This window comes from Drosophila yakuba, chromosome 2R (genome assembly GCF_016746365.2).
Source record: "Drosophila yakuba strain Tai18E2 chromosome 2R, Prin_Dyak_Tai18E2_2.1, whole genome shotgun sequence".
Lineage (NCBI taxonomy): Eukaryota > Metazoa > Arthropoda > Insecta > Diptera > Drosophilidae > Drosophila > Drosophila yakuba.
In genome coordinates this window covers 12331004-12357080 of record NC_052528.2, presented here as the reverse complement: position 1 = coordinate 12357080, position 26077 = coordinate 12331004, and the positions used below count along the sequence as shown (strand labels likewise).

General features: G+C 40.9%; 4 protein-coding genes and 1 long non-coding RNA gene across 12 annotated transcripts; 1 reads left to right on the top strand and 4 right to left on the bottom strand.

Moving 5' to 3' along the window:
- Positions 1-423: 423 nt before the first annotated feature.
- LOC6530312 (protein FAM107B) lies at positions 424-16805 on the top strand. Of its 2 annotated transcripts, none has more exons than XM_015196474.2 (3): positions 424-1171; positions 15672-15873; positions 15934-16805. In XM_015196474.2, exons 2-3 carry the CDS (start codon positions 15722-15724, stop codon positions 16211-16213), a joined length of 432 nt encoding a protein of 143 aa, XP_015051960.1. In that variant the 5' UTR covers positions 424-1171; positions 15672-15721; the 3' UTR covers positions 16214-16805. The 2 variants fall into 2 exon arrangements, with proteins under 2 accessions (XP_015051960.1, XP_002091239.1); XM_002091203.3 differs by lacking the exon at positions 424-1171 and adding an exon at positions 12566-12870.
- Positions 1121-12419, bottom strand: LOC120321000. Of its 2 annotated transcripts, none has more exons than XR_005560544.2 (3): positions 9577-12419; positions 9437-9488; positions 1121-6908 (listed from the first exon to the last, which is right to left on the bottom strand). It is a non-coding gene; the product is annotated as an uncharacterized LOC120321000 (long non-coding RNA). The 2 variants fall into 2 exon arrangements; XR_005560543.1 differs by lacking the exon at positions 1121-6908 and adding an exon at positions 8010-8469.
- On the bottom strand, positions 16758-18612 carry LOC6530311 (leucine-rich repeat and IQ domain-containing protein 1). The gene is made up of 5 exons (XM_002091202.3): positions 17809-18612; positions 17568-17740; positions 17415-17503; positions 17039-17350; positions 16758-16974 (listed from the first exon to the last, which is right to left on the bottom strand). Exons 1-5 carry the CDS (start codon positions 18570-18572, stop codon positions 16852-16854), a joined length of 1461 nt encoding a protein of 486 aa, XP_002091238.1. The 5' UTR covers positions 18573-18612; the 3' UTR covers positions 16758-16851.
- On the bottom strand, positions 18561-20206 carry LOC6530310. 3 transcript variants are annotated; one of them, XM_039372129.1, is made up of 5 exons: positions 19466-20206; positions 19220-19396; positions 18990-19162; positions 18798-18850; positions 18561-18730 (listed from the first exon to the last, which is right to left on the bottom strand). In XM_039372129.1, the coding sequence occupies exons 1-5, from the start codon at positions 19703-19705 to the stop codon at positions 18687-18689; spliced, it is 687 nt and encodes a 228-aa protein (XP_039228063.1). In that variant the 5' UTR covers positions 19706-20206; the 3' UTR covers positions 18561-18686. The 3 variants fall into 3 exon arrangements, with proteins under 3 accessions (XP_039228063.1, XP_002091237.2, XP_039228064.1); XM_002091201.4 differs by having other exon boundaries at positions 18995-19162; positions 19466-20204; XM_039372130.2 differs by having other exon boundaries at positions 18561-18850; positions 18995-19162; positions 19466-20205.
- A 2122-nt stretch (positions 20207-22328) lies between these two features.
- LOC6530309 lies at positions 22329-25950 on the bottom strand. 4 transcript variants are annotated; one of them, XM_039372738.2, is made up of 4 exons: positions 25361-25950; positions 23140-23348; positions 22905-23081; positions 22329-22843 (listed from the first exon to the last, which is right to left on the bottom strand). In XM_039372738.2, the coding sequence occupies exons 1-4, from the start codon at positions 25368-25370 to the stop codon at positions 22667-22669; spliced, it is 573 nt and encodes a 190-aa protein (XP_039228672.1). In that variant the 5' UTR covers positions 25371-25950; the 3' UTR covers positions 22329-22666. The 4 variants fall into 4 exon arrangements, with proteins under 4 accessions (XP_039228672.1, XP_039228671.1, XP_002091236.2 ...); XM_039372737.2 differs by having other exon boundaries at positions 23140-23409; positions 25361-25949; XM_002091200.4 differs by having other exon boundaries at positions 23140-23297; positions 25361-25947.
- Between the last annotated feature and the right edge of the window lie 127 nt (positions 25951-26077).

The following is a 26077-nucleotide window of genomic DNA, read 5'->3' as shown; positions in this document are numbered from 1 at the left end:
GAACATTAACTTAACAGAAGCTGTTGAAACTAACAGAAAGCGGTTAACATTGTCCATGAGTAGAGAGCGATAAGAGCGAAAAATTATACCCTTTCTGTAAAGTTACTGTAGTATAGCTAGTTTTAATTTCACGTCTAAGAGGTAACTCTTTTATATTATTATATATGTAGTTGTTAACCTAGTACTATAAAAAACCTACCCATACCAGGCATCAACTACATCTTTTAAAAAGTATAAGTAGATTATACATAATATACAATATACTTTGTTCTTTAAGTATATATGCAATAATTTATTTCTAATAATCGAGAGAGTATATGTACACCAACTTGACGCAGATGTCGTACCATCGTTTTTTGCTTGCGGTATTTTTATTGTTTCAGTATTTTTCGGCTGTTGCGATTGGCGATTGCTCATTCCGTTTTAAGCAGCGTGCGCGAACGGTGCTTCAAAAAAGAACGCGCTTATAAAAATAAATCAAATAACAACAGCTCCCTCCGTAGGGGACGAGTAAACGTCGAAAACCGATTTATCGCGCTAAACAAAACGAGATGCTATTTGGATTCTTAAAAAAAATAATATTTATGTGATGATATATTAAAGTAAACTAACACCGTATGGTTCACAAATTCGTTTTCCGAAAGCACACCTAATAAGGCAGTAAAATCGGATTGGTAATCTTGAGAAAAAATCAAAGGAAAAAAAAGCCAGCAGCTTCCTCGGATTGTTTTGTTGTTTTCAGTTCGTTAGTGTGTGGCCGTTTTTCTGTCTGGGTTTGTGCAACAAAGTCAAAGTCGTCGAAGCTGCTGCAAATATACGTGAAATGCAAATTGTGAAAAAGTTGCCAAAGCAACAACAACACAACGACAACTATAACCGCAATCACACGGCCACGCAACAATAACAACGGCAACAACAAAACGGTTTCGCGTGTGTTGAAAAATTGCATTGCAAATTGCCCACCAGCAACAACTAACTAACAATAACAAAAAAAAAAAAACGGAAAATTGCGCGCCAAAAGCGAAAGAAACAAAAGGATTACACATAAACAAACCGAAGAAGCAGAAGCAGCTGAGCGAAAGAGAGAGATAGTGAAAAATCAAAACATCGCCAGTCGAGAGGCAGAAATTCCAGTTTATACACCTTCACCTCCGGAGACACCCTCCTCGTGGTGAGTTACACGTCTTTCGGTATTTGTGCTTGTATTTTATTTGTTCTTGTTTTATCCTCCGTCCGATTTTCTGAATGTCCTGCTGTAAAAAACATTTGCCAAAAGTGCAAAAGTCAAGGCCCCCGTTTGATTTGCGCCCCTTTGACCTTTGTGCAAAAAAAACCCCCAAATGTTGAAAAAATTTAGCTCAACCATCGAAAGTCCTTGTACTTCAGAGGCACAGTGGTTGGCATAAGTGTCAAATCAAAGGCACAGTAACAAAAGTTAATTTATTAAATTCCTTAATGATGTCAAGTCCTAAGACGTTTTGACTACAGCTTTTCCTTAGTAAAAAGAGCTCGAATATATAATTTTAAACTACATTTTCAATAGATTTCCTTTGCATGTCTTTTGATATAAAACAACACTCACTTAAAGCAGCGTCTTATCAACTCTACACATTACTGGCAGTCTCAGCTGTGAAATGCGCAATTTAAATATACATTTATAAATGGAGAAATATGGATTTAAAATATGCACAAAATAACAAAGGGTGACATAATGCTTATTAATGTACTGTGACGAAAAACTGACGATTTGAATAATACGCGCAAATGTCGAATGCAGTCAGGTAGAAAAGAGCCAGATTCCGATTGCCAACATCCCTGAAAAAGATTACGTGCCTTCCTTCATGTCACGGGAATTGGCTGGCATCGGGTTACCTTGAGAATCGTGTACCCAAAACCGATAGTGTGTGGCGAATTCAGGAATGCGATTTGAGCATTTCGACCTGAACCGGGCTTATAAACTGGCTTCATGACGTAATCTCCAAACCGGATTGTCTACCTCAGATCCTTGTTTTCTAATGATTATTGTTTCTTGCCTTGCAAACCGGATAATGTATTAACTTATTTTTTTCGTATCCTCAGCGATCCTTAACAGAAATTCTTTAGTGGTAAATATTTATAGCTAGTACAGATACAGATACAAAATATTTTGATGTAATATAGTTATTGGTTTTAATTGAACCTGTTTAGAGGATCACTTATTAGAAGTGCAAACCGGATTCTATTAATTTCATTTTCCAATCACCGTCGGGCATGGTGCCATAAATTTCCAGCCTTATTACCCACCCATTTTCGCAATTATCCCATTATCTTCGCCACACCACTGTGTCTCTGATGAAAAAACCAACAGGCACTTAAGCATAGGACGCCTGGGAACGAAAAAGAGCTGATAAGCAAACACTTTATATCAGCTTGAGTCTGGAGTAAAGCCAAGCCAGACAAACCAATAAAATGGCATTCTAAACCGAAGGCAACGCCGATGAAAGCCCGCCCAAAGCTCGGTTTAAGTCCACTGTGCCACGACCTCGCGGCTTCTGCGTCTGCTTCTGCTTCTGTCCCGGTAATCAAACGTCTAGACACATTCCGTCCGTCGGCTGCAGCTTCTTTAGGCTCCATCAACCGCCACCCGAGCAGCCTGCAGCAAGAGCGACCTCCTGTCCCTACCAACTGGTTAAAGAAGGACTCAATGCGCACAGTGAAACCTCGGACAGGGGAACTTGGAACTTAATGCCTAAGTGGAGCTTTACATGCAAAATATGATTGCTTTAATTACATGCATCAACTTATTATTACGTTAATAATTGAGTCAATCCATCGAAATACATCTGAAAACAACTTAGGGAACTTCCACTGTACCTGCGTATATACAAACAAACACCGAAAACACACTCGTTCATAATCCCGTTTTATTGCACGGCTGGTAGGCTGGAGAAAGAGAAGCCGAAGCAGAAGCAGAATAAATAAGAGACACGAGAGGTCCTTACTTTGTTTTTTGCATTTTATACTTTTAACTCCCCTGGGAACTGGGACCCGAGATGTTGAGATGTCGAGTTCTCGAGAGCCTGAGAATCGAGAACGGCAACGACAACGGCAAACACTCCACTCAACTCGCGCTCAATCATTATGAAAATAGCTCGGAATGCTCGTAAATTACAAAACCATGGTTTTATTTGTCAAAATTTGAAACTTATTTGAACAGGCGCCGAGGAACGGCAGCAGGCAGCGGGTTTTTCTCGAATCGGGTTTTATTTGTGGGTTTTATTGTGTGTTGCTCTCTCTCTCGTTCTTGTTCTCGTTCTTCTTCGTTTTTGTTTTGTCCATTATGTCCGTGCCGTTTCGTTGTGTTCGTGATTAGCATGTCCGTATGCCCCGTCTCAGTTACTCGCACGGTGGGGATGGTGTGTGGATCCCAGGCCCTTTTGGACCCGTTCCTCTGGTCCCTTTCCCCTCATCATATAGTGATTTTTTTGATGTCTTTATACGGGGCTTTGTATTTATTGTTTTTATCTATAAATTTCTAATTACTGCTCATTTTGTTGTCCTCTTTGCATTGTGAAACCTCGTCCTTATCACATGGTTGCCCATTTGGGTTGGGTTAACGATTGACAAATTGTCACTGATGAGCTCAGGCAGCAAAAAAAAGTACGAAAAATTATCAACCGCGATTGCAGGCTATTAATCTTGGCTTGATTGATGGAGCATTCAAAATCCGCGACACATTCAAATTTTGAAATTAAGTGTGCCTGTATGCAGGATATGCAAATTTCAGCAGATGTTGAATGCATAAATTCACACAGAGAGTCCAAAGATTTCTACTCATCATGAACTGGGTAATCCAACTCTATATTATACAACTAATTTCATTGCCATGTACAATCCCTGAAAATACAAGCTCTACATGTCGCCATTGTAGCAGATAATTCCCTTTTGCGCTTTACATTTATTGCTCAAATTACGATTAGCTCTACTACACAGCTTAACATGCAAATGCCAATTGAAAACACATTTCCATTTCTGAAATTCGCTTCATTTGGAATTTGGATTAGATTTGCAAAAAACAACACAAAAAAGTATTCAGCAAGGTCACACAACCGGGCTATCAAACCAAAAACTAACAGAGGAAATGGGTTAAACCAGCTTTATGAATACTCTTTCCAAGTAATATACCTATTATTCATTAGGGGAATAAACCAAATAGGAGATTAGTTAAATGTGTATTAATGTGCATCATTCGGAAATAATAATTTAATATCAGTCACCTATAATTTTATTACTGTTGTCTTTATATTGCAATCTTAATATTACGTAAATGTTCCTCAAGAATACTTGAAAACTCAAAACATCTCGAGTATTTCCTAGGATATGGAAATCCAAAACATCCAGTTTTTTTAAAGTATAGAGATAGCCTTTTTATCAGTAATTTCGTCTTGGCTATCTTTATTGAAGCTTATCTTACTAAAGACGATATGCTGATCAAAGGTGATTTGCACGGGTAAAATATTTAACCGGCCTACGGATAAGTTTATAAAATCCCGTAACTTATAAAGGGAAATGGGAGCAGCAGGCGTCGGGTGAATGAATGAAAAGTTTTTGACTGTGGGCGTGGGGCGGGGGTGAAAATGAGGAGGGGCGGCGACCATGTGCTTGATACGCAATCGTGGCACTTTGTGTTGTTGTTTGGCTACCTCACAATAATAGCCATTTGTGTATGTTTTGCTCATGTTTTGGTTGCCTTCGTTGTTGTTTCGGTTGCCAATCAACTCCTTATATGGTCAGGTTTTGTGAGGGACCTTAAAAAGCGCGTAATTTGCGAGCACGTTAAGCTGGCTACCCGAAAAGAGACGCAACTCCTGCGAATTGTTTAAAAATAATGAGGGGAGTCAGAGATTCGGTCAAGCCTAGCAAAATACTCTAGTTTAATACTCAAGACTTTCAATCATCAACTCCGATGAGTACAGAAATTGAATATTTTACACTTTACAGGGGCAAGTTTGACTGTATGACCAATGGCGGATGAGCAACTAAAGCGGTCGCATTCACTGATTATAATTACGATTCCGGCTTATGCAATTCGTCATTATGGCCACAATTTGCCCAAGCGACAACCAACAATAACAGCAACAGCAACAGCAACAGCAACAAGCAACATCAGCAAACCAACAAACAACTGCAATTGAATCGCGTTTGGAAATGAATACCCCCAACCCGAAGTGGAGCCACTGAAAAATATAAAAGTAAAAACTCGTTTTCCTTTCTGCGATTATTATTGTTGGTCCGGACTTTGTTGCTCTTGTTGCTCTTAGCTGAATTTTCTTATTGTGTTATGTCTTGCATTTGACTTTGACTTTTCAACCGCGGCAAACCGAAGTCGAAAGTGGAATCGTCTTGCTGTTCCACCATCTTCACTGCGTTTGCTACCCGGATAGCTCATAACTTAATGGAGATCTCGTCATCAGTCGCAAACGCAGTGTGATTCGCAGTCACAGTGTGCCGATTACATTGAACATGGAAATTCGGTTTACCATACGAAATTCGGTGACTATCTAGTGTGAATAACTTCAAGGTCGATCTATGGGTTACCCTCTGATGAATTTGTGGGTTGGCCAAGTTAGCATGTTTTCAAGTTGCAAGTTTAATGTCGGACACCTCGTTACCAGTAAACATGAGTTATTGCTATGTCTCAACGCCTGACTAACAGTTCGAATACTCAGATGTGTAAACAAATATGTTTCCGCTTAAAAACAAACTAATGATTTAGTTATTTAGTAAAAAAAATTAGGAAATTGGGAAATTGGATTTTACTAGAACCAGGCACACTCGCAAATGCTCATATTTTCATCATACAAAAGGATGCAAATCTGCATCGACTTGGTATTTTTACACTGGTTCGTTTAATCGTTTATGGAAAAATTGAAGTACTTACCGGGCGTAATTGGCAGTTACTTCTGGATAATTTTTCACGGCCCACTGTTTGGGAGCCACCCCAATGAGTTCCCAACATTTGTTTGGCTCCCTGCCATTGGCAACCCCCTAAACGCATTTTCCCCAACTCCCTCAAATGTGGGGTGTTGATTTTCCACCACCCAACGCCCACCGCACAACAGCAAGCACACGAGTGCAATGACGCGAGGCCTTTGTAGGAAAAGCGGAAGAAATGGGGAAAAGTGCGGAGAAAAGAGCAGAGAGCAGAGGCCAACACACAGGGGGCACTATACCCAAAAACACACACTCACTTGAGAAAGATGAATATTCGGAGAGAGAAACTGAGAGAGCCTTTTTCGATATTCAACTTCGCGCTGCGCATTTTGATGGTTTCCTGTGAATGTTTTTGATATTTCAATGCGAGAAACTTGTTGCATGCGATACATGAAATGGGCAAATAACAACAAAATTTTAGGTGTATTCCACAAAAGAGTCTTTAAGGAGAGCAATGTGTATACGAAAGAGAACGAGGAAAAACAGAGAAATAACAACGAAAAGTACATAATTGTAATTTCGTTGGAGTCCCTTCGGGTGACGTCAGCACTAGATAAAAGTATTAAATGTCTTTAATGGAAAAGAGCAGTAACAGAAAGTGTATGTATTTATAGTATAATTTATAGTATTGTAGAATGAATCGATTTAAATGATTTTAAATGGATTAAAAAAAATAATATTCCATTTCTTATTGTTAAACAGCATTAAAAGGCATTTTTTTGAACGTCTTAAATAAATTATTTTATTGACAACAGACAATTTGAAGTATAGATCTCAATCAGTGGCGCGTAGCTATAGTTTCCTTTATTAACCTTCTTCGAATCATGTTATTCATGCAAATTTGTTTTACTTTCCTTTGATTGGATCCATGCGATCTCTATCGTTTCCGCAACTGATTGATTTGTCGTTGTGGTTGTTGTTGTTGCAGTTGGGGTCTGAATGGAGTTATCAAATAATAAAAAATTTCAATTGAAGTTTTTTACGAGTGCGGCTAGGCAAATGATTTTGCTTGGTCATTGGTCATGGAAGATATCAAAGTGAAAAAAGAGTGAAAGGCTCGAATGCTCTTTAGCGCTTTTAATTGTGTTTAGCGTTTTTAAGCCGGTTGGTAAACACAGATTTTTATTCGTTAAGTGCTGCAATTTCTTCATTGTCTGGCGGCTTAAATAAATTTTTTAACTCTTTTGGTTTTGCTTCGAAATGATTATTACAGTCTGCGAGCGCGAGAAATTTTGTTGTTTCTCAGCTTTGATTGGCTAATTTGATATTTGTTGTTTGAGCCACGTTTGTTGCTGGCTTTTTCGGCTTCTCAAGGCCATTTTGTTGTAGTGCCCATTTACATGCATTATGATTTAAGGCCTTATGTACCATGTAAAGTAGACGCCGCTGTCTCAAAAGATATTTTTCAGGGGTGTGGGGTTGAATTGTGCGGATCGAATATTAAATAATCACATTTATCACCCTTTTCGATCAACGGCAAGTGGAGTAAAAACTAACTTTTTCTTTAATTACGAATTCGTATATAAACATAACTTACCGGCATTAAACGATCTATTCAAAATTTCACATTTTCGAGAATTTTTTAACATACAAATTTTAGTTGTGCTCCACAAATTAATTCATATTTGAGTTGCCTATTTAGAATACATAAATACACAAAAAAAACTTGAAACATTCGTAAATGGAAGCATAAAATCTAATGGTATTTACAAGGAACTGCTAAAAGTTTTACGCTTTCAGTCAATAAAGTTATTTGGAGGTTCCAGCATGTACAACGAATATATGATTTATACTCGTTACTCGTAGAGTAAAAGGGTATACTAGACTCGTCAAAAAGTATATATATTCTTAATCAGGATTAATAGCCGACTCGATCTAGCAATATCCGTCTGTCCGTCCGTATGAACGTCGAGATCTCCGGAACTGGAGAGTTAGGATTAAGGAAACAGTTTTCAGATACATACACGCAGCGCAAGTTTGTTGATTCATGTTGCCACGCCCACTCTAACGCCCAGAAACCGCCCAAAACTGTCAGTGTAGACATTTATCCATCGCATTTTCACTAGCTGAGTAACGGGTATCAGTTAGTCGGGGAACTCGACTATAGCATTCTCTCTTGAGTTTTTTATGATTTCCCGAGTTCTGCAGATAGCAAGAAACTCTTATCTAAACTGACGTATGAGCTTTATGCTCATTCATGGCCAAATATTTGCCTAAATCGCTTATCCACCAAAGTACATAGTTTGAGATTATTCAGTTCCATCAACTAGCAAGAAATTTCCATAAAGCTTCGAAAGAACAATCATAAAAATGTTTATTAAATTTATTTCATTCCCTTGTTGTAGTTGTCCAAGCTATTATTATTCCGGCTGATAAGCGTTTTGCACCCGCATGGCTATGGGTTCAGAATTTGTAGCTTGATTGGCTCGATGCGGGATCACGATTATGAAATTCTTTTACTGGACTCGCTCAGCGCCCCTTGGTTGATAGTGTTCTCTGCTTTGCGGGGTATGTTGGGTATATTAATCAATTGGGATATAACAATTTAAGTTTGTATTTATATGATATGTGTTTTATATTGTTATATTGTGTTCATTGCTAATCAAATTATTACAAGACTTTCATGACAAATTATACATACTATAAATAAATGACAGAATGGCAAACAAACATATGTACATATGTCTTAAATCATTTTTCAAAATAATAGTTTTTGAGCACACGTGGTATGCTGTAGTCGAACCAATTATTACATTTCCTTCTAGTTGCTTGAATCATAAACGTTTCCGACTCGCGGGAAAAACAAATTTTCTGTTTATTGTTCAAAATTTGTATCTGTGGTGTGGGGCAAGTCGAATGGCATGTGTTATTGTTTATGCGGAATGCTGAATTCGGAATGCCACATGTGTGGGGCTGCTGAGTTGTTCTGTTTATAAAGCAAAGCGCTGTTTAGATTTAGAAATGCATTTGATGCCTGGGCTCCGTTTTCTCGGAATTGTTCGTGGCTTGGGGCCAAACTGAGTTCCAGGAAAAGGTCAGTTTTTTAGGGAGTTAGTCAGGGTGATTTTTTCATAGTTTTCACCCCGAGTTCCCAGTAAACGTTTGCGAGTCCCGTTGCCAGACTTCATTTCATTCATTTCGAGGCTTTCCCATTGCGCAATGCCAACCGTTTTCGGCTTATACACTTTGACTGGGCTTTGACCGGTTTCTTTTATTTTGTTATTTATGCTCACTTGTCAAGCCGCTTAGGCAATAAAAAAAAAACCAAAAGTTGAATCAAAAAAAAATACGAGAAATTAAACTGAAAATTGTTATTAAAAGCGCGTACAAGACGACAAACGATGTCGACGCGGAAAATTAGTTGCTGTGCAACTGAATGAGTGACTGGAGCAAGGGGCGGTGAGGGGGCGGTGCAGGTGAAAGCCGGTAAGCCATTTCGAAGCTGGGGAATTTACTGACTTACATTGCCGAATGCCTGTGGCCACTTGGACGACTTCCTGTGGTTGCATCTCCCGCTGGGTTGATTGACCACAAAAGCAGAAAAATAAAAACAAGAAGGCGGTTGGCAGGGGGCGTGGCAGATTAGCTAGTTTCATGACTCACCTGCCGGATAATTAGCGATGGGCGTGTGGCTCAAACGGCCGACTAAACGTGGCCAATAAATTCTGACACGCCATTAAAATTCAAGAAAAAAAGTATCTTTCAAAGAGGAATGCGGGGGTGTTGTCCAAAGAACGAGTGACTTGAAACCCTCAAAGGAAATGGGGGTGCTATCGTCGGTTGGTTAATAGAAATAGCCTTGCGTGCTATTTGTTTCCAGACAAACAACACAAGCCAATGTGCCAAACACAAATAAACAGTAAATATAAAATGTCTATGACTAACACGCGCCTTTACCGAGCCCACCCGGCAATTTGGTTAAAACTGCTTAAAAAAATATGGACTTTTGAACGAATACATACTAGGTATGATGGCAAAATGAATAGAAAATAGAGATGGCAGCATGAGAAAATATATTAGTAATCAAACTTCCTTTAAAAATAACTAAAAGTATTACACACAATAATGTCTAATAATTTTGTTTACAATTTTAATTAATATTTTCCGCTTCTTAAAGCCACTTTCTTGATTTCCATTCCATAATGGCCAACAAATGGGTTTTAAAGTTTTGAAAATAAATAATTGTTATAATAGTTGTCATTCTTCGGATTGCGATAAAAGTGTTCAACTTTTTTCATAGGGCGCAAGGCTGACATTTTCTTTTCAAAAACGACTCATCACACACAAATTTGCTTTTAGCCAAAACACAAGTTTTAATTGCTGGTTTATTTTTATTGAACTGTGTTGGCCCGTTTCTATTTCTTTTGTTTCTGGCCTGGTTGTCTAGATATTGGCGGCATACAAGCACACCCACTTTGTTGTAAAGAAATAGATAGAACCAACCCCAATTAAGTATCTTTTTGTGGCCAACAACATATGGAAACCTCTGTGGAAATTAGCAAGCCCTTAACCCCTGACCACACGCACAGCTGATTAACCCACAGCCAGCCGACGAGCCCCTTCTAAAAACGATATACCCAAAGCTTTCACGGCTGTTGTGGAATATCTATGCATTGGGGGGCCTTGGGGGTGTTTTGGAGTTTTGTTGGCGACGACTTGCGATTGTTTGTTACCTGACTCCTGCTGTCATTTCTGCCGTCCTGTTGAAAAATCAGGGAAATCTATTTATTGATGTTTTGCGCACAAACCCCTGATGCAAGCGACTGAGATGGAGCGAGGGTTCCCCAGGGGTCGACGAATATATGACATCACAGCAGGAGACGCAACAAAAGCTTTTAAAAAAACCGAAAGCTTTCTGCACTCAAAGAAATGAATTGTTTCACAGTGCTACAAAACTGTGAGAAACTTCAAACCGCTACATTTTCTTATTATAGATAATAATAATGTATTCCATGTATGTTTTTGTTTTTAAATTTTTTAAAGACTTTTTTAAAAAGATTCTATCGAAATGCAAGCACTAACTAAGCTTATTTTCTCAGTGCAATCAGCTTTTAACACTCCTGCACAGTTCTCTCGCACGCTTTTCGTCTTGTCTCTGTCTTATCCTGTTGCTGACGTCATAGCTCCTGTTTGGCGACTCCTGTTGCTCCTGTCTGCCATCCAGCTTGTGCCATTTGCTGCTCGCCGGTTGATTTGAGGCGGAGTATTTGAGTTAGAGTTGCTCAATGGCTGGCTCCCGGTTCCGCCCCTTTGGCCCAGCCACCACCCCCCCACCCTTCAAACCATCCATCCCGCGAAAAATCCTTAACCATTTTTGCGACTGGGGAAACACTGGAGTGGCTGAAACTTCCCCTGCTGAAGGTACTTTATTCTGGATTGTGCGGCATCCAAGAAGTTGGTCCATGTCTTAGACTTCCATCTTACGAAGGGGTCCGGAATCGGGAAGCGGGCAATCGGGTCCAAGGGGCCGCTGCTTTGTTTGTGTTGTGTGTGGAGCGGCCATTTTCTCCATGGAGCCAATTGGCACCAGGCGGCCAGGAAACGGAAGCTGAAACACTCGCCCGTGGCTGTCGATTTTCCATTTTCTTCCCCAGGAGGCGGCTGCCGATGCTCCTACAAAGTTCCCGAAAGAGAGAGAGACGACTGTGCAAGGATAGAAAGAGAGGATGAGAGTGAAGCTTCCGGAAAGCTTCTGCCGGCAGGAGTCTGAGTTCCATCCCCATCTCTATCCCTACGCTCTTTTCGGGTCCTTTGTTATCCTGCGCACATGTGTGTCCTTTATGCAGACGGGCTGTAACGTCGGGTCAAGGCTGCCACCCCCAGCTGCCACTGCCAAATACCACATACAACATGCAACGTCCTTCTGCCAATACACTCTTAAATCCATACACTGCTTTGTTGTCTATGAAGAGCTATGAATGACTCTGTCAAAAAAAAAATCAAAGTACTTAGTTAATATACATAGGTATCTGCTACTTTTTTCAGTTGTATGATGAATGATGGGCGTTTTATTTAATATACTACTTGCATTTGCGCATAATTAAACTAAAGAGTATTTCAAGGCTAGACTAGTTCATCTGTCGCTTTGTAACCATTTAATAGTACATGGCTCATACGAGCATGTGCGGCCATTTAGAGGTTTGGTTTTGATTGAGAACAAGAAGCTTTTACTTTTTAAAGGATTTAATCCGTTTTGGCTTTAGTTCACCACTGGCTACGCTTCGTAGCTAAAATACATATCTGGGTCAGCTGTTGTTTGGCTTGCATAAGCCAGTCCGGCGGCATGGAAAACCCCCCATTTTAGCCCCAAACCCAAACCCCCCAAACTCTAACCCAAACCCAACCCCGTATTTCAACCCTGCCGTGTTTGGTTAGCTGCTGCAAATGAGGAAGCCTAAAATAGCAAGCCAAACGCGTTACGTGTTGGCGTCGCACTGCACAAAGTTGCAGCAGCAGCAGCAGTAAAAGCAACAGCAACAGCAGCAGCAGCTACATCAGCAGCAGCAGTAGCAGCAATCGATTGCAGGGGTCCGGTTACCAGCATTTTCCTTCTCGGCTCGCAGTTTTTAGCCGTTTGTTGCGTTGATAAGAACGTCGACGAAAGCGAAAGTCACTAAGCTATACGATGTGAGGCACAATTAGCGACCAGATGCAACACTCTTACCACCTCAGCTGTTTAATAGAAAAATAATCAAAATAAAAATACCTAGTGAACTGCCTCTTAAATCACAAATTCACAAGACACCTATTTATAAATGTGCTAGCTCTGTGTTAATAAAAAAAAATAGTACAAGTTAATAGTGCCATTTAAAAGAAGGAGGGTGCAAATTACCAAAATGCAACGACCCTCGTCGAATATCTCCAGTAATATCATGAACCGCATGTCCATCTTTGAAAGTGAGTGAAGACAAGAGGCTGCCTCGTGAATAATTCATTCGTTTATATACTCACACATTTGTTCATTTGTTCATTTATTCATTAATGTTTGAAGGCATTCTTATGGGCAGACAAAAGAGGTGCACACTTCTCCCAGCCAGTGAAATCGTGTCCATTTCTATTTGTTTTGCTTTTCCACCGACTTGGCTTGGAGATGGTGTAAACTGATTAGGTACTGCCACTGAACACGGGTAAAAGTGTGGAAAATTCGGAAAAGACATGTCGTCACACACGCTTGATAAGCTTGTCTTTCAGCCTCAGAATTAATAATGTTTGAAAGGAACTTACGTGGAAAACAAAATATATATTCAAATAAAATATACAAAAAACTTTTAAAATTCGTACTATGCTTTTAAAGCAATTTGGATGAGAAGTGATATGGTTTTTAAAAGCAACGGCAATCCGTTTGCAAAGCGTATCGCGCGATCTGCCAGTTTGCCTGTAAAACCTTTCACGACAATGGTTTGCCTTTAACTGTGCTGTCATGGCTTGTTGGTCCCTTAACCCGGTTAAGCGAATAGGCCGCTTTTCAAAGAGCTTTCGCTTGGAGAAGACTACACACGATAATAATTCCATTGCCCTATGCCATATCATAAATTGTGTCCACAATGCACGGCAATGTTGTCTTGATTTATGTGTCTTGGAGTGGGTCGCTTCGGTCATTCGGTGAAAACAAATTGCATATAATTAGCCTGGGTGGAGTGGAGTGGTCTTTCTACGGTAGTGTGGAGTTGCCTTCGAACTCCCGCCGTTTATTTCACTTGCGTTGATTTCACACCAAAAACCCCACAGCACATGTGCAGCTCATTAACCCACATGGAAGCGAGTGGCGCACAATTTTCTAATCGTGTGGCGTGAGGGGGTTAAGGCGGAGGTCTGGCAAGTCGAACCACTCGATTGCGCAAGTGAAAACTTGTTGTACGACGATGGACATCGTAAATGAAGTGAAGCCTTGTCTGGAACTGATTGAAATACCTTCGCTATTTGGGGTATTCTTATTCAAACGAGCTTTAGCTCGACAAATATTTATTTTTCGACATCATATTTGTTTAGATTCTAAACCTTTGGTTTTGTAATGTTTTTATTTCTTAGTGTAAAAAATATATAAATAATTATAAGGGTATTCAAATATCGTAGGTTCCAGGTTCTCCTCCGTGACTTTTCCGCTTTTGTTGGCATTGGGTCAATTCAAGCAAAACTATCAGAATAAACCGGACCCCAGACATCACTGTATAAATGTAAATGCAAATTACGAGTTCGGCATCGGCGATTGCAGTTTTCTATTTGATGTCGAAGGAAAATCAATCAAAACTGATTTGTTAGCGATTTCCGATTGGGTCACATATGGCACATCGTTATTAGCATAATGAAGTCGCTGATAAAGCTGGTTTTGTCATATTTCGCCCGCGGGCTTCAAAATGTGTAAGGTTGACCACTGAAGACCACTGAAGTAAAAACACTTTTCATGGCCATTGGAGGCGGCAAAAAAAAGAGATTTGTTTGCGGCAACTTGCCGTACAAATCTTGAATGTTTTTCCTTTGAAGCAGCCATAATTTAGTTGAATTGTCTGAAATGACTGATGAAATTGATTGATTGATTGATTGTTGAACGCGAGCTCAAAGCGGGGAAACAATTAAGGTTGGTTAACCCTTAAAGAAATGTTGAGACTCGTGTGAACTAGTTGGCCAATTTATATTTTGCCTCCCGAATGATTCGGATGTAGTAGTTGATAAATATTAGGCATTATTAAAACTTTAAAAGAGGTTCGCTAGCAATTATTCAGTAGACTGTGGTATGCAAATCTTATTAGGATAAACATCTCTGATTTACACAAACTTTATCCCATTTAGATTGTGACTTTTTGGCACAGTTCCCTGTTGCAGCAGTCAGCACATTCTTGCAAAAATTTTACCCACTGAACTCATTGCGATTTTCATCTCAGTCGCGATACCATTTCAGCCATGTCATTGCCCTTTCAGCGCTATTTCTTCTTATTTATTTTCACCCTGTCCCTTATCATCGGCTATTAATCTAGTTTAGACTTTGGGCTTCGAGCGTCTAACTTGTTCGCCGCGATGTGGGTTAATATGATGGGTGAACAAAAGAAGTTCATCGCTGGTGACGGTTCAGTAAAAAATTTACAAAAAGAATAGCAAAACCAGAACAAGAGGAATACGGTCGTAGAGAAGTTTACCGCTGACTTGAATCGAGTTTCTTTTGCCTGCCTCTTATATTATACGGTTTTACAGCTGTTGTTGTACGCTGCTCTTTTTTATTTATTTGTTTGTTTTTTTTTTGTAATAACAAATTGACAATGACATGAATGGGGAGAAATATTTAACCTTAATAAACGACGAAGACAACACAGCTTTAGTCGTCTTTTGTTGGTTTCTTGGGTTCTCGAGCGGTTGCTGCGTGCATTGTTGGGTGGCTAAGGCCCGATCTGATTTGCGAGGGGAAGGCCAAGTGCCAATTTTACTTTGCACAGTGGAGCATCAACAGAGGGACATCAACCATTGGAATACATAAAAAAATATATTTATTAATGTGTTCAGGTTACTACAATTAAGACCAAAACTTAATCATATTTCTGAAATTTTCACAAATTTCTGAAATTTCTCCTTCGCACTTTCACTAGCTGAGTAACGGGTATCAGATAGTCGGGGATCTTGACTATAGCATTTTCTCTTGTTTTCAGTGTAGCCAACAAGTAGGAAAGAATGCGAACCCATTCACTAATCTTTGAACTCTTATTTTTCAGATACGGCATTGAGGCACAGTCTGGCGGACGCTGACAACGCGGCCGGAACGATGATGTCCATGACCAGCTCCCCGCCGGCCACACCCACTGGCGTCCAGACGGACTCCGATGGGCTGATCCTGCCCAAAAAGCTCATCAATCCCTGCATGGAGAACATCGATCGCAAGGAGTTACACCGGGAGCTCAAATTCAATGCCAGAGTGTGAGTAGATACGGTTAAAATATTCTGTGTTAAATCTAACGAGGTTTTTACCTATTCCAGCGGCAAGAGCGTGCTGAACCAGAAATCGGAATTGCAACGTGCCTACGACAAACAGAAGGAGCGGCATGCCGCTGCTGAACAACATTCGCCGGATGCGGATATCGTCGGCGGGATTCCGGGACTGAAAGGAGAACTCGGCCGCGTGATCATGGAGCGGGCGCAGAAGCACGAGGCGGCGGCTCAGAAGCAGGATCAGGAGGACGCCGAGGAGCGGCAGTACGTGAATCCCGAGTATCTCAACGTGCGGGCTAAACTGCGCACGGCGCACGCCAACAATTAAGGAGCAGCCCACTCGGATATCCTTCATCCCATAATCCTCAGCCTAATTAATGTTTAGTTTTAGTGGCAGACCTAACCAAATTATGTGTTTTATGTGTTAGCATTGTGAGCGGTTTTCATTTTGATATTATGCAAAACTAGTTGGTTATTATAATTAAAATGTACACCTAGACTAAGCCACTAACTGGTCTAGTTTGTTAGTCCTTATTACTATTCTAAGTTAAAGCTTTCATGCGCTAAATTCGTTGTGTATAAACCAAGTGTATAAAGTTTTAGTTTTTAAATGGACCCCTTTCTTCCAAAAACAAAAGAAAAACAAAATGGAACATTATGTATCTAGTGTAGAGTTACGTATATGTATATCTATTAATTAGTGAGAACGAAAATGCTGTAAACAGGGCAATGTGTTAGAAAATAAGATAGAGGAACAGACAGAAATTGGGCGGACGATATTTGATCTATATAGAACTACTATTTTATGTCAAGCTAAGAAATTTAAACAGATTACAGAACTATATACAACATATATCTATATACAAATTTAGTTTCTGAAATTAATAAATTTTATTGTAGGCGAAGAGTTATAAAACCAAGAAGGGGACAAGGATTTAATCATTTATACTTCGGGCAAGAATGGCACTATTCCTCAGCTTTTTTGTTTTTTCTTGCCAGCTTTTTATCCAATTTTGCCTGCTTTGCGGCAGCTTTCTGCTCCTCCTTCTGCCGTGCCAATATCCTGGACATTCGTTTAGAAACTCGTGCCTATGAGCAAGAAAATGTTGTTCCCATTATATTTGTCGTCTTAAGTTTCATAAATATTACTCACAGCTGACAAACGGGCACGTTCCTTTTCCACCTCCTTGGCAATCTTGTCGCGCACCTCTTCTATTTTCAGATGGAAGTCCTCAACTTTTTCCTGGTAGGACCTCAGGTCCTCTTTGCATTTGCTCACTCTGTTCAAGGTCGCCTGCAACTTATTCTCGGCCGTTTCCATGTCGTCGTCGTAGGCTTGTTGAACCCTATTAATGCGGTTCTTGTACTGTTCGATCAGTGTGACGTACTCCAAGTGGCAGCTCCTCCACACACTCAAGTCCTTGCTCGTCAGCTCTTCAATCTTTTCCAGCTCATCGGAAAGCACCTAAATAAAAAATTGACCATCCACATGTTAGTCTATCAGATTAGTTATAGATCTAAGCACAAACCTTGCAGCGCAGGAAATCAATGTATTGCCCCTGTTCCACAATATCGTGGGTCCAATTCACTTTATAGCGCGTTTCGATTGGGTTCATGACTGTCCACGATAAATAAAGGTATTAAATGTTTTAGGGAAAGTCCCTATAGAAAGCACAACTCACAGTCGATCTGGAATCGTTCCTTGTTAAGTACGCGCTGCTTAGCCGTTAATTTAGGATTGTGGAACTTTCCCACTCGATTCTTTTTTTCCTTCTCCTCAACTAAGGAATCGTGTTCGGCCATTATTGTCTCGTAGGGCAGAGCTATAAGCTTGTCGATATCCACTTGGGTGTCCCTGGGGGATATTGTTTCTTTTAGTAAGACTCGCTTTTAAAGATCTAAAGTATGCAAATACAAACTCACTTAAGAAGCTCCATGAAGCCGTTGGGCGCACAGAGATCCCTGTCGTGGATGACATCGTCTAGGAGGGCCTGTACCAGACCGATCAGCTCTCCCAAATCCACATAAAACTTGAGATCGTCAAGCGTGGCTTCCGGTTTGTTCTTCTCCAGAATGTCCACATACACAGTGCTCGGTTGCTGTTCAAAGCGCTTAAGGTTCCCCTTGCAGGACCAGCCGAAGATGGTGTCATTGGGATTGGTGCCAGCTGGCGGATACTCCCGCATCACGTTGAGGATTTCTTGCAGCTGCAGCAGCTGGTAGATTATGCACACGTTTCGGAAGTCCGATATCAGGTTGGCAAAGCGCACCTTGAACATTTGGGTCGTCTGGGCTGCCGAATCTCGTTGTGCGGGACTAAGGATCGACTTGGTACTGATCCTGGTACCCATTAAGGTGGCCCGTGCCATGTATACCGACGCCCGTGCCGAGTAGTTCGTTTTGTACATCTTCGCTCGGAACGCCTCGTTCGGATCCTCACTAGATTCTTCCTCGACGGAATAGCGGGTTACCGTTACGGCTCGAACCACCTGTTTGGTCTCTAGGACATATGGCTCGAGAAGTTTCTTCACGAACGCATCGTGGCACATATTTGCCGGTCTCGGCGGAAGCGGAAACAGACTAAGGATCTTCTCCCTGTACTCCTGAGGTGAGTACTTTTTGGGTTCGATCTTGTGATTGTGCATGGCGCTACCGAGAGCAGACATTTTATGGTGTTTTCTGTTCATCTTGTCGACTATGAGTTTATTTTTCCTATGCTGTGTTTTTCTATGTTAGTGTTTTAATAACAACAGCTTCAATGTTTTCCATAATCCCAAAGTCGACTTTATAACAAGCCGTAGTTACTCTTCTAAAGCAGTTTGGATTTGGATTATCGTTACATCGTCTGAAATCGGTAAATTCATCTCAAATTTATCTTGAAATCAAGGATAATAATATATGTATAACATTACCAAACCGTTTGTAATGGGGTGGTATCTTGTACACATATGTAACACCTTTGGAACTAGAAAAATTATATATTGAAACAAAAATGGGGTTATTTGTCGCATAGGTGTATATTTATTTAATGGGTAAATTGGCTAGAAAATCATATTAAAAAAAAAAATTGAAAAACTTGAAGAAGTCAAAAATTTTGTAGCTACTTAACCCTCTCAAGGTCGCCTCTTATTTCAACACAAAAGGATGTTGGTCGTCGCACATCATGTTCATCGAAAGCCTCTAGAGTAATCACCGCCTTATAGCGTCCCTGTAAGTTTGATGTATTGACATTTTCAAGTTGCAGGACCATCAAAAACTCATTATACACCAGCACGGTCTGAAATGAAAAGCAAGTTCGCCAAAGTGAAGCAACCAGAAAAATGAACATACTCACATCTTTCACTTTTAAGCATTTTTCACGGACCTCCTCACGGTTTCGTATGTGTTTAAACCAATACTTGAACCAGTATTGATCTTCGTCAAACATCACCTCACAAAAGTTCGCGGAGTGAAGGTTAAACATTGTGGGTTGCCAAGTACCACGTTCATAGTGCATTACGCTAAACCTGGCCTGAAATGGGATTAAGTCCTGATGAGTCCTCAAGCTCAACTCCTCCTGTTTCGGACAACTATTGCTTACGGAAATTCGATCGGAGAGTGAAAAGTTTAGTTTAACTGTCATATTTCCCGATACGTAAATGCCTTCTGGCTCCATATTCATCTCCATATTGTCAAGATTAAATCCATCGTGGGGGCCAAGGGAACCGGCTGGAGCTTCTGAACACTGCACGTAAATGCCCTGATCCTCAATTAGTGCGTTATAATCCGTTGCCCAGGTAATGGCCAGGGCCACAAAGAGAATCAACAGAGTTTGATACATTTCGGCCTGGCTAGATATTGCTGATTCGCCGTTATATAGCAATTGCCGAGCTAATTAGAGCTAATCTCGGATTAACATTACACCGTCCATAATCCCAGATATTATCGTAAAAATGTACTCGAACTTATATAGGAATTAATTATCGGGAGAAACAAGTTTTATTTTTAATTCCTCACATAACTGCATACAATTTAATGCGCAATCAGCAGATTAGCCACGAAAACTCAAAACATGGGATATATAATTGGATTAATTATTTATTTCAAAATCAATAAATCATTATTGGTAATAAAAAAAACAAGAGAACGCAATAGTCGACTATGAGATACCCGTTACTCAGCTAGTGGTAGTGTGATCGAGAAAGTTCGACATTCTTTGCGGCATATTAATAGAAACTGGAAAAAAAAAATTATAGAATTGAAAATAATCAAAAACAAGAGAGAACGCTATAGTCGAGTTCCCCGACTATCTGATACCCGTTACTCAGCTAGTGGAAGGGAGAAGCAGAGCCTTAAACACAGTTTTTGGCGGTTTGTAGGCGTTGTAGTGGGCGTGGCAGAAAGTTTTTTGGCAAATCGATAGAATTTTACAAGACTAATACAAAAATGAAAACATATCAAAACATTTTTCAAAAGTGTGGGAGTAGCAGCTTTGGGCGGTTTGTGGGCGTTAGAGTGGGCGTGGCAAAAAGTTTTTTGGCAAATCGATAGAAATTTACAAGGCCAATACAAAAATGAAAAAATTTCAAAACATTTTTCAAAAGTGTGGGCGTGGCAGCTTTGGGCGGTTTGTGGGCGTTAGAGTGGGCGTGGCAACATGAATCGACAAACTTGCGCTGCGTCTATGTCCCTGGGTCTGTATACTTAATCTCAACTTTCTAGCTTTTGTAGTTCCTGAGATCTCGACGTTCATACGGACAGACAGACGGACAGACGGACGGACAGACGGACGGACGGACAGACGGACATGGCCAGATCGACTCGGCTATTGATCCTGATCAAGAATATATATACTTTATATGGTCGGAAACGCTTCCTTCTGCCTGTTACATACTTTTCAACGAATCTAGTATACCCTTTTACTCTACGAGTAACGGGTATAAAAATTCCGGGGTGCGGGGTCCGGTGAGCGGGGTCCGGCGTGCGGGGTGCTTGGTGCGGGGTCCGGGGTGCTGGGTCCGGGGTGCTGGGTCCGGGGTGCTGGGTCCGGGGTGCGGGGTCCGGGGTGCGTGGTGCGTGGTTCATGGTGCGGGGTGCGGGGTGTAATGAAGTACATGTAACAAAAATTTACCCAAAACAAGTTGGGTGGTCCGGGGTGCTGGGTCCGGGGTGCTGGGTCCGGGGTGCGGGGTCCGGGGTGCGTGGTGCGTGGTCCATGGTGCGGGGTGCGGGGTGTAATGAAGTACATGTAACAAAAATTTACCCAAAACAAGTTGGGTGGTTCGGGGTGCGTGGTGCGCGGTGCGGGGTGCGGAGTTCATATGATTAAATACATGTTTTTTGGCAAAACGATAGAAATTTACAAGACCAATACAAAAATGAAAAAATATCAAAACTTTTTTCAAAAGTGTGGGCGTGGCAGTTTTGGGCGGTTTGTGGGCGTTAGAGTGGGCATGGCAACATAAATCGACAAACTTGCGCTGCTTCTATGTCTCTGGAGTCTGTATGCTTAATATCAACTTTCTAGCTTTTGTAGTTCTTGAGATCTCGACGTTCATACGGACAGACAGACGGACAGACGGACGGACAGACGGACGGACGGACAGACGGACATGGCCAGATCGACTCGGCTATTGATCCTGATCAAGAATATATATACTTTATATGGTCGGAAACGCTTCCTTCTGCCTGTTACATACTCTTCAACGAATCTAGTATACCCTTTTACTCAACGAGTAACGGGTATAATTATTGAATACTCCAAAATCGGTTTATAGCGACCGCGACAGAAAGCTCTTATGTTGTAATACAGGTAGGTGCATAATAAACGGATTAAGCACGAAAGAGGCTCTAAATGCCATTGACATTGAATTGTGAACCATCATTTATTTACTTGTACGTTACCCAAGTCTTTTTTTGCGATTCACTTTACTTGTATTTCCTTAAACTTCGCACTTCCTTGTATTGGAAATTGGGAGTCCTGTTCAGCTTAGTTACTTCTATTTCGAAAGCGGTCTAAGGCGCGGAAGGCACCGTTCGTTTTAGTCTAGGTAAAAAATCCTATTTTCCATATCGATTGCTTTCATGACGGTAATCTAACCGTGCGGGGTATTCATAAATGTCGTCTATACTTCCGGATCTCCGACCAGCAATTGGAAATCCGTGGCTCAAGCGCTGCGACAATTTACAAACGCAACCACCAGCACTGCAAACATTTTTAAATGATGAGATCTTACCTTATATAGGATTTGTAGAAGGGGAAACAGTCTGTCACAATTTAGAAATAACATTACATTGTGGGTGTCGCGGATGTCATCAAAATAAGTTTGGCATATTCCGTATTTTCATGGTATGCGTGTTAACTTTTAATTTAGGTAGACCATGGGTCATTATACTTTTTAATTGATTATATAAGTGCTCAACAATGTTGTTAATAACATTTAATTGTTAGGAATTCAACGATATCTGATTTGCTAAATGTAAAATAAAATACATATTTATAATCAGTTTACAAATAGCTTTGTAGTTATTCATAGCAAAACCAAGTTGCAATATAGAGCTTATTTTCCAATTATTCCATTATTTCGAAAAGAAATTCGTATTTTGGACGGTTGAGTGGTTTATACTCGTTCGCCCACTGATTAAGGGTATCTGATAGTTAAGAAAATCGACTATAGCGTTCTCTCTTGTTTTATTTAGAGTGATGGAAGTAACATATATTGCTATTTGTGTTTTTTTTTACCAATTAGGATTATTAAGACCAAATCGTATCCGTAAACTCACATTACGACAGCTCGAACTATCAATTTATTTTTTCAGCATCTCCCGTTATCTCGAAGCACACGGATGAAGGCTGTCGTTCGTCATGTTCGTTGAATGCTTCGAACAGGAAAACTACCTTATATCGTCCTTTGAGGGTGGGTCCAATTACATTATTTAGTCGCGGAATCACAACGAAAGGGTTGTACACTAGAACGGTCTAAAAAGAGTTCTCCATTTCGAAACGGTATCTAAATCGGGTTCGAGTTTACTATACTTACACCCTCCGTAGCGAGGCACTTTTCTTGGATCTCCTCGCGGTTTTCAAAATTTTTGAACCAGTATTTATGCCAAAACAGATTGGGATTGAACATCACAGCGCAAAAGTCCGGCGTGAGCGAGTTAAATACTGTGGGCTCCCAGCTACCGCGGTTAAAGTGGAGAACACTCATCTTTGCCTAAAGAATAAAGCAATTTTTGTTACAAACCGAAAGAAGCTAGGCCTAATAAACGTACAGAAATTCGATTCGAGCGCGGCAAGCTCCATCTAGCTGTAATATTTCCGGACACATGAATCCCCTCCTCATCCATTTCAACCTCCATTTCGCTAACGTCGAAGGCTTCATTCAGGCTAACAGATCCAGGAGGTCCTTCCAAGCACGGCGTGTAGATATCTGGATCCTCAACCAATAGTATATAGTCCGTGGCCAAAATGTTGGTCGACCCCAAGATAAGCAGCAGCAGAGTAGCAAACATTGTTGTATGCCAAGCACTTATTGTGTCGGCCTTATATATCATATGTATGGCAAATGGTATAGATCCAATGCCGATTAACATGTCTTTTATCGGCAGTACGATCAAATCTACTCATTGCACGCTTATAACCGACAAACTGTGCATTGCCCTACATTACATTTTTAAATAGCAGAAATACCTAGCTTTACAACTGTCGTATATAGCGTTAAATCAAATATATATACATACATACATACATACATCAATATTGTGGACCATTCTTTCTTCTTTGAAATAAGAATAATTAAGATCATTAAAATGTAGTACCAAGTACCTTAGTAAAATATAAGCATTTAATTACGATGTTTTCAAACTTTCTAGCCTACCATTATGTCAAAGTAATCTTCAATCCTTGTCGAAGGTAAAAACGTTTCCAAATCAATAACGGGTTTTAATATTTATTATACCCGTTACTCGTAGAGTAAAAGGGTATACTAGGCTCGTTGAAAAGTATTTAACTTTTAACTTTTTATTTCTTATAGTCGGGGAACTCGACTATAGCATTCTTTCTTGCTTAAAAGTCCAGCCTAAGAAAAAGCCACATGCATGACCCATTTTCCAACCCCCTGCGGTGATTCTGGACGTGTTCCCAATTCATTAACCGCAAATTCAGCGAAAACAAAGCACTTGCATTCCCATAATTATCATGTGCGGTAAGCAACAGTGACTGCTGCAACAAAAACCAAACAAACACCAACGAGCAGAGACATGTAAATTACGACCCGCGCCTGACGTCAGTCAATGTTAACATAATTACAAAGCCAACAGAGCTGCAGTAGCTACATAACTACGTACTTACATACAAAACAATGTTTGTACATACCTTACTGAGGAACTGGAATCTTGGGAATGACTATAGTGAATAAGTACCTGACGGCTGGTTACAATTTATTGGAATACCTATGTAACTAACATTGCAGCTTAATAAAGCCATATTCACATAACAAACCTATAAATAAATAAACCTATAAATAATTATAAGCGGTATATGGGGACAAATCAAACATTTATTTGTTTGTGCGTACTGAGGACGGACTGTGCTTGCACATATGCAAGTGTTCATAAACTCCCACGTCGCCAACTCTACTTCTCTCTTCATCTCTATCTCTCTCTTTTGTGGAGCTTGTGGCGGAGCTCATTCCCGCTCCGCTCTCGCGCCGTTTTATTCATAGAGCTGTGACGTGTGTAGGCACCCCATTGACTTGGAGCTTACCACCACACGCACAGAAACTCAGGCACACAGACACTGCTCGCTCTCGCTTTTGGTCTTCCGTTGGGGTTTCTCTCTGCTGGCGACTCTGGTCGCCTGTTCCGTTATATCGCGTAGAGGGACCTGCCTCAATGTTGCGCGTCAATTTTAGGGAGCCTACACTATAAAAATCGGTGACGGTTGGCCACTTTTTTTGTGGCCCGGCACGTCCCACTTTCCGTTCTTCTTGGCCATCTTGGCTGGCCGCAGAGTGGAGTTGGGCGCTCGGAAGGCGCCTGCGCGGAGTGCGCGACGCCTCGCTTTGCAGCTTTGTCGCTCGGCCGCCATTTGCGATTCCCGCTGCTGCTGTCGCCAAATATGAAGCAATCAGAATGCGGCGCAAGCAGTACGGAGACTTAGATGTTTGCGGATGCTGTTTAGGTGTCTGCAACTTGACCTTGACATTTGACTTTAACCCTCTGAGTACTGGGGAAGCTTGGAAGTGCCCTGTCGGGAAGCACATCCAAACGTACCTTGTGAATGCAATTAGCGAGTTTTTAAGGTCAGAAAGGTGCCTAAAAGTATGCCCACTTAGTTCTTAGTTCAAACAAGACTTAATAAATAAGGGAACACAATGTCTTCATATTCTAGGTATTCTCTATGACAGTTTGGGATGATATCGAAGCTGCAGTAATGTACTAACTAATGCTACTAGTAGTAGCCTTTCCAAGATTCTAACTAATTAATACGTACATATGCTCATGTCAAGGCAACGATTCAGTGTAGGTAGAGATCGAGTGATGCCCTTTCCATTTTCATTTTTGTCGTTATGCCCGTCTTTCACTCTCCGCCTTCTCTATCTCTATCTCTCTCCATTTTCTCTTCTCTGTCCGCCGCACCACTCTCAGCGCCGTCTGTCTGCTGTCATCAATTGCTGATTACTTGTTCACCAAACCGCAGCTTAGCGCTGGCAATGCCGGCGGCAGCAGACGTAACGGTAAGCGACAACGCCCCACTGACAACGGCCATAGCAAAAGGAACAACAACAGCAGGGAACGATAACGATAACAGCGACGGTCGCGTCTGATAGACAGCTGTCTCCAATTGGAATGTTGTCTCCGGTTACGTCAGTCAAAATGACGCATCGTGTTTTGGTAACAGGAAAGCATAAAACGAGAAAAGCACCAAAGTGGTGCGGCACTCTGCGGCACAATCGCCACGAAACAAAAGAACAAGGCACGAAGAAAATATGTATACCGTAGTGGGGAACGAAGAAACAGCAATCACCGACGCAGCGCAGCGCCGCGACAACAAAAAAATCCACCCTCGCACAAAGCGCTAAGATTTTGTTGGTTTTTCGTTTCGCTTTCAGTTAGACAGACTGCAGTTGCAGTGTCTGGGCCAAATCTCAAATTTAAGCTGAAGTGCACAACTTTCAGAGAAGGCATGGTTTAAACTATGTTAAAATAG

Coding starts and splice junctions, on each gene's coding strand:
- LOC6530312 (XM_002091203.3), top strand. CDS start 12,810: ATGCAACGACCCTCGTCGAATATCTCCAGTAATATCATGAACCGCATG. Junction 12,871..15,671: donor CCGCATGTCCATCTTTGAAA/GTGAGTGAAGAC, acceptor CTTATTTTTCAG/ATACGGCATTGAGGCACAGT. Junction 15,874..15,933: donor CTCAAATTCAATGCCAGAGT/GTGAGTAGATAC, acceptor TACCTATTCCAG/CGGCAAGAGCGTGCTGAACC.
- LOC6530311 (XM_002091202.3), bottom strand. CDS start 18,572: ATGAACAGAAAACACCATAAAATGTCTGCTCTCGGTAGCGCCATGCAC. Junction 17,741..17,808: donor GGCTTCATGGAGCTTCTTAA/GTGAGTTTGTAT, acceptor AATATCCCCCAG/GGACACCCAAGTGGATATCG. Junction 16,975..17,038: donor AACGTGCCCGTTTGTCAGCT/GTGAGTAATATT, acceptor TCTTGCTCATAG/GCACGAGTTTCTAAACGAAT.
- LOC6530310 (XM_039372129.1), bottom strand. CDS start 19,705: ATGTATCAAACTCTGTTGATTCTCTTTGTGGCCCTGGCCATTACCTGG. Junction 19,397..19,465: donor CACTCTCCGATCGAATTTCC/GTAAGCAATAGT, acceptor ATCCCATTTCAG/GCCAGGTTTAGCGTAATGCA. Junction 18,731..18,797: donor ACCCCATTACAAACGGTTTG/GTAATGTTATAC, acceptor TACCGATTTCAG/ACGATGTAACGATAATCCAA.
- LOC6530309 (XM_039372736.2), bottom strand. CDS start 23,460: ATGTTAATCGGCATTGGATCTATACCATTTGCCATACATATGATATAT. Junction 23,082..23,139: donor CGCGCTCGAATCGAATTTCT/GTACGTTTATTA, acceptor TTTATTCTTTAG/GCAAAGATGAGTGTTCTCCA. Junction 22,844..22,904: donor AGTGCCTCGCTACGGAGGGT/GTAAGTATAGTA, acceptor AACTCTTTTTAG/ACCGTTCTAGTGTACAACCC.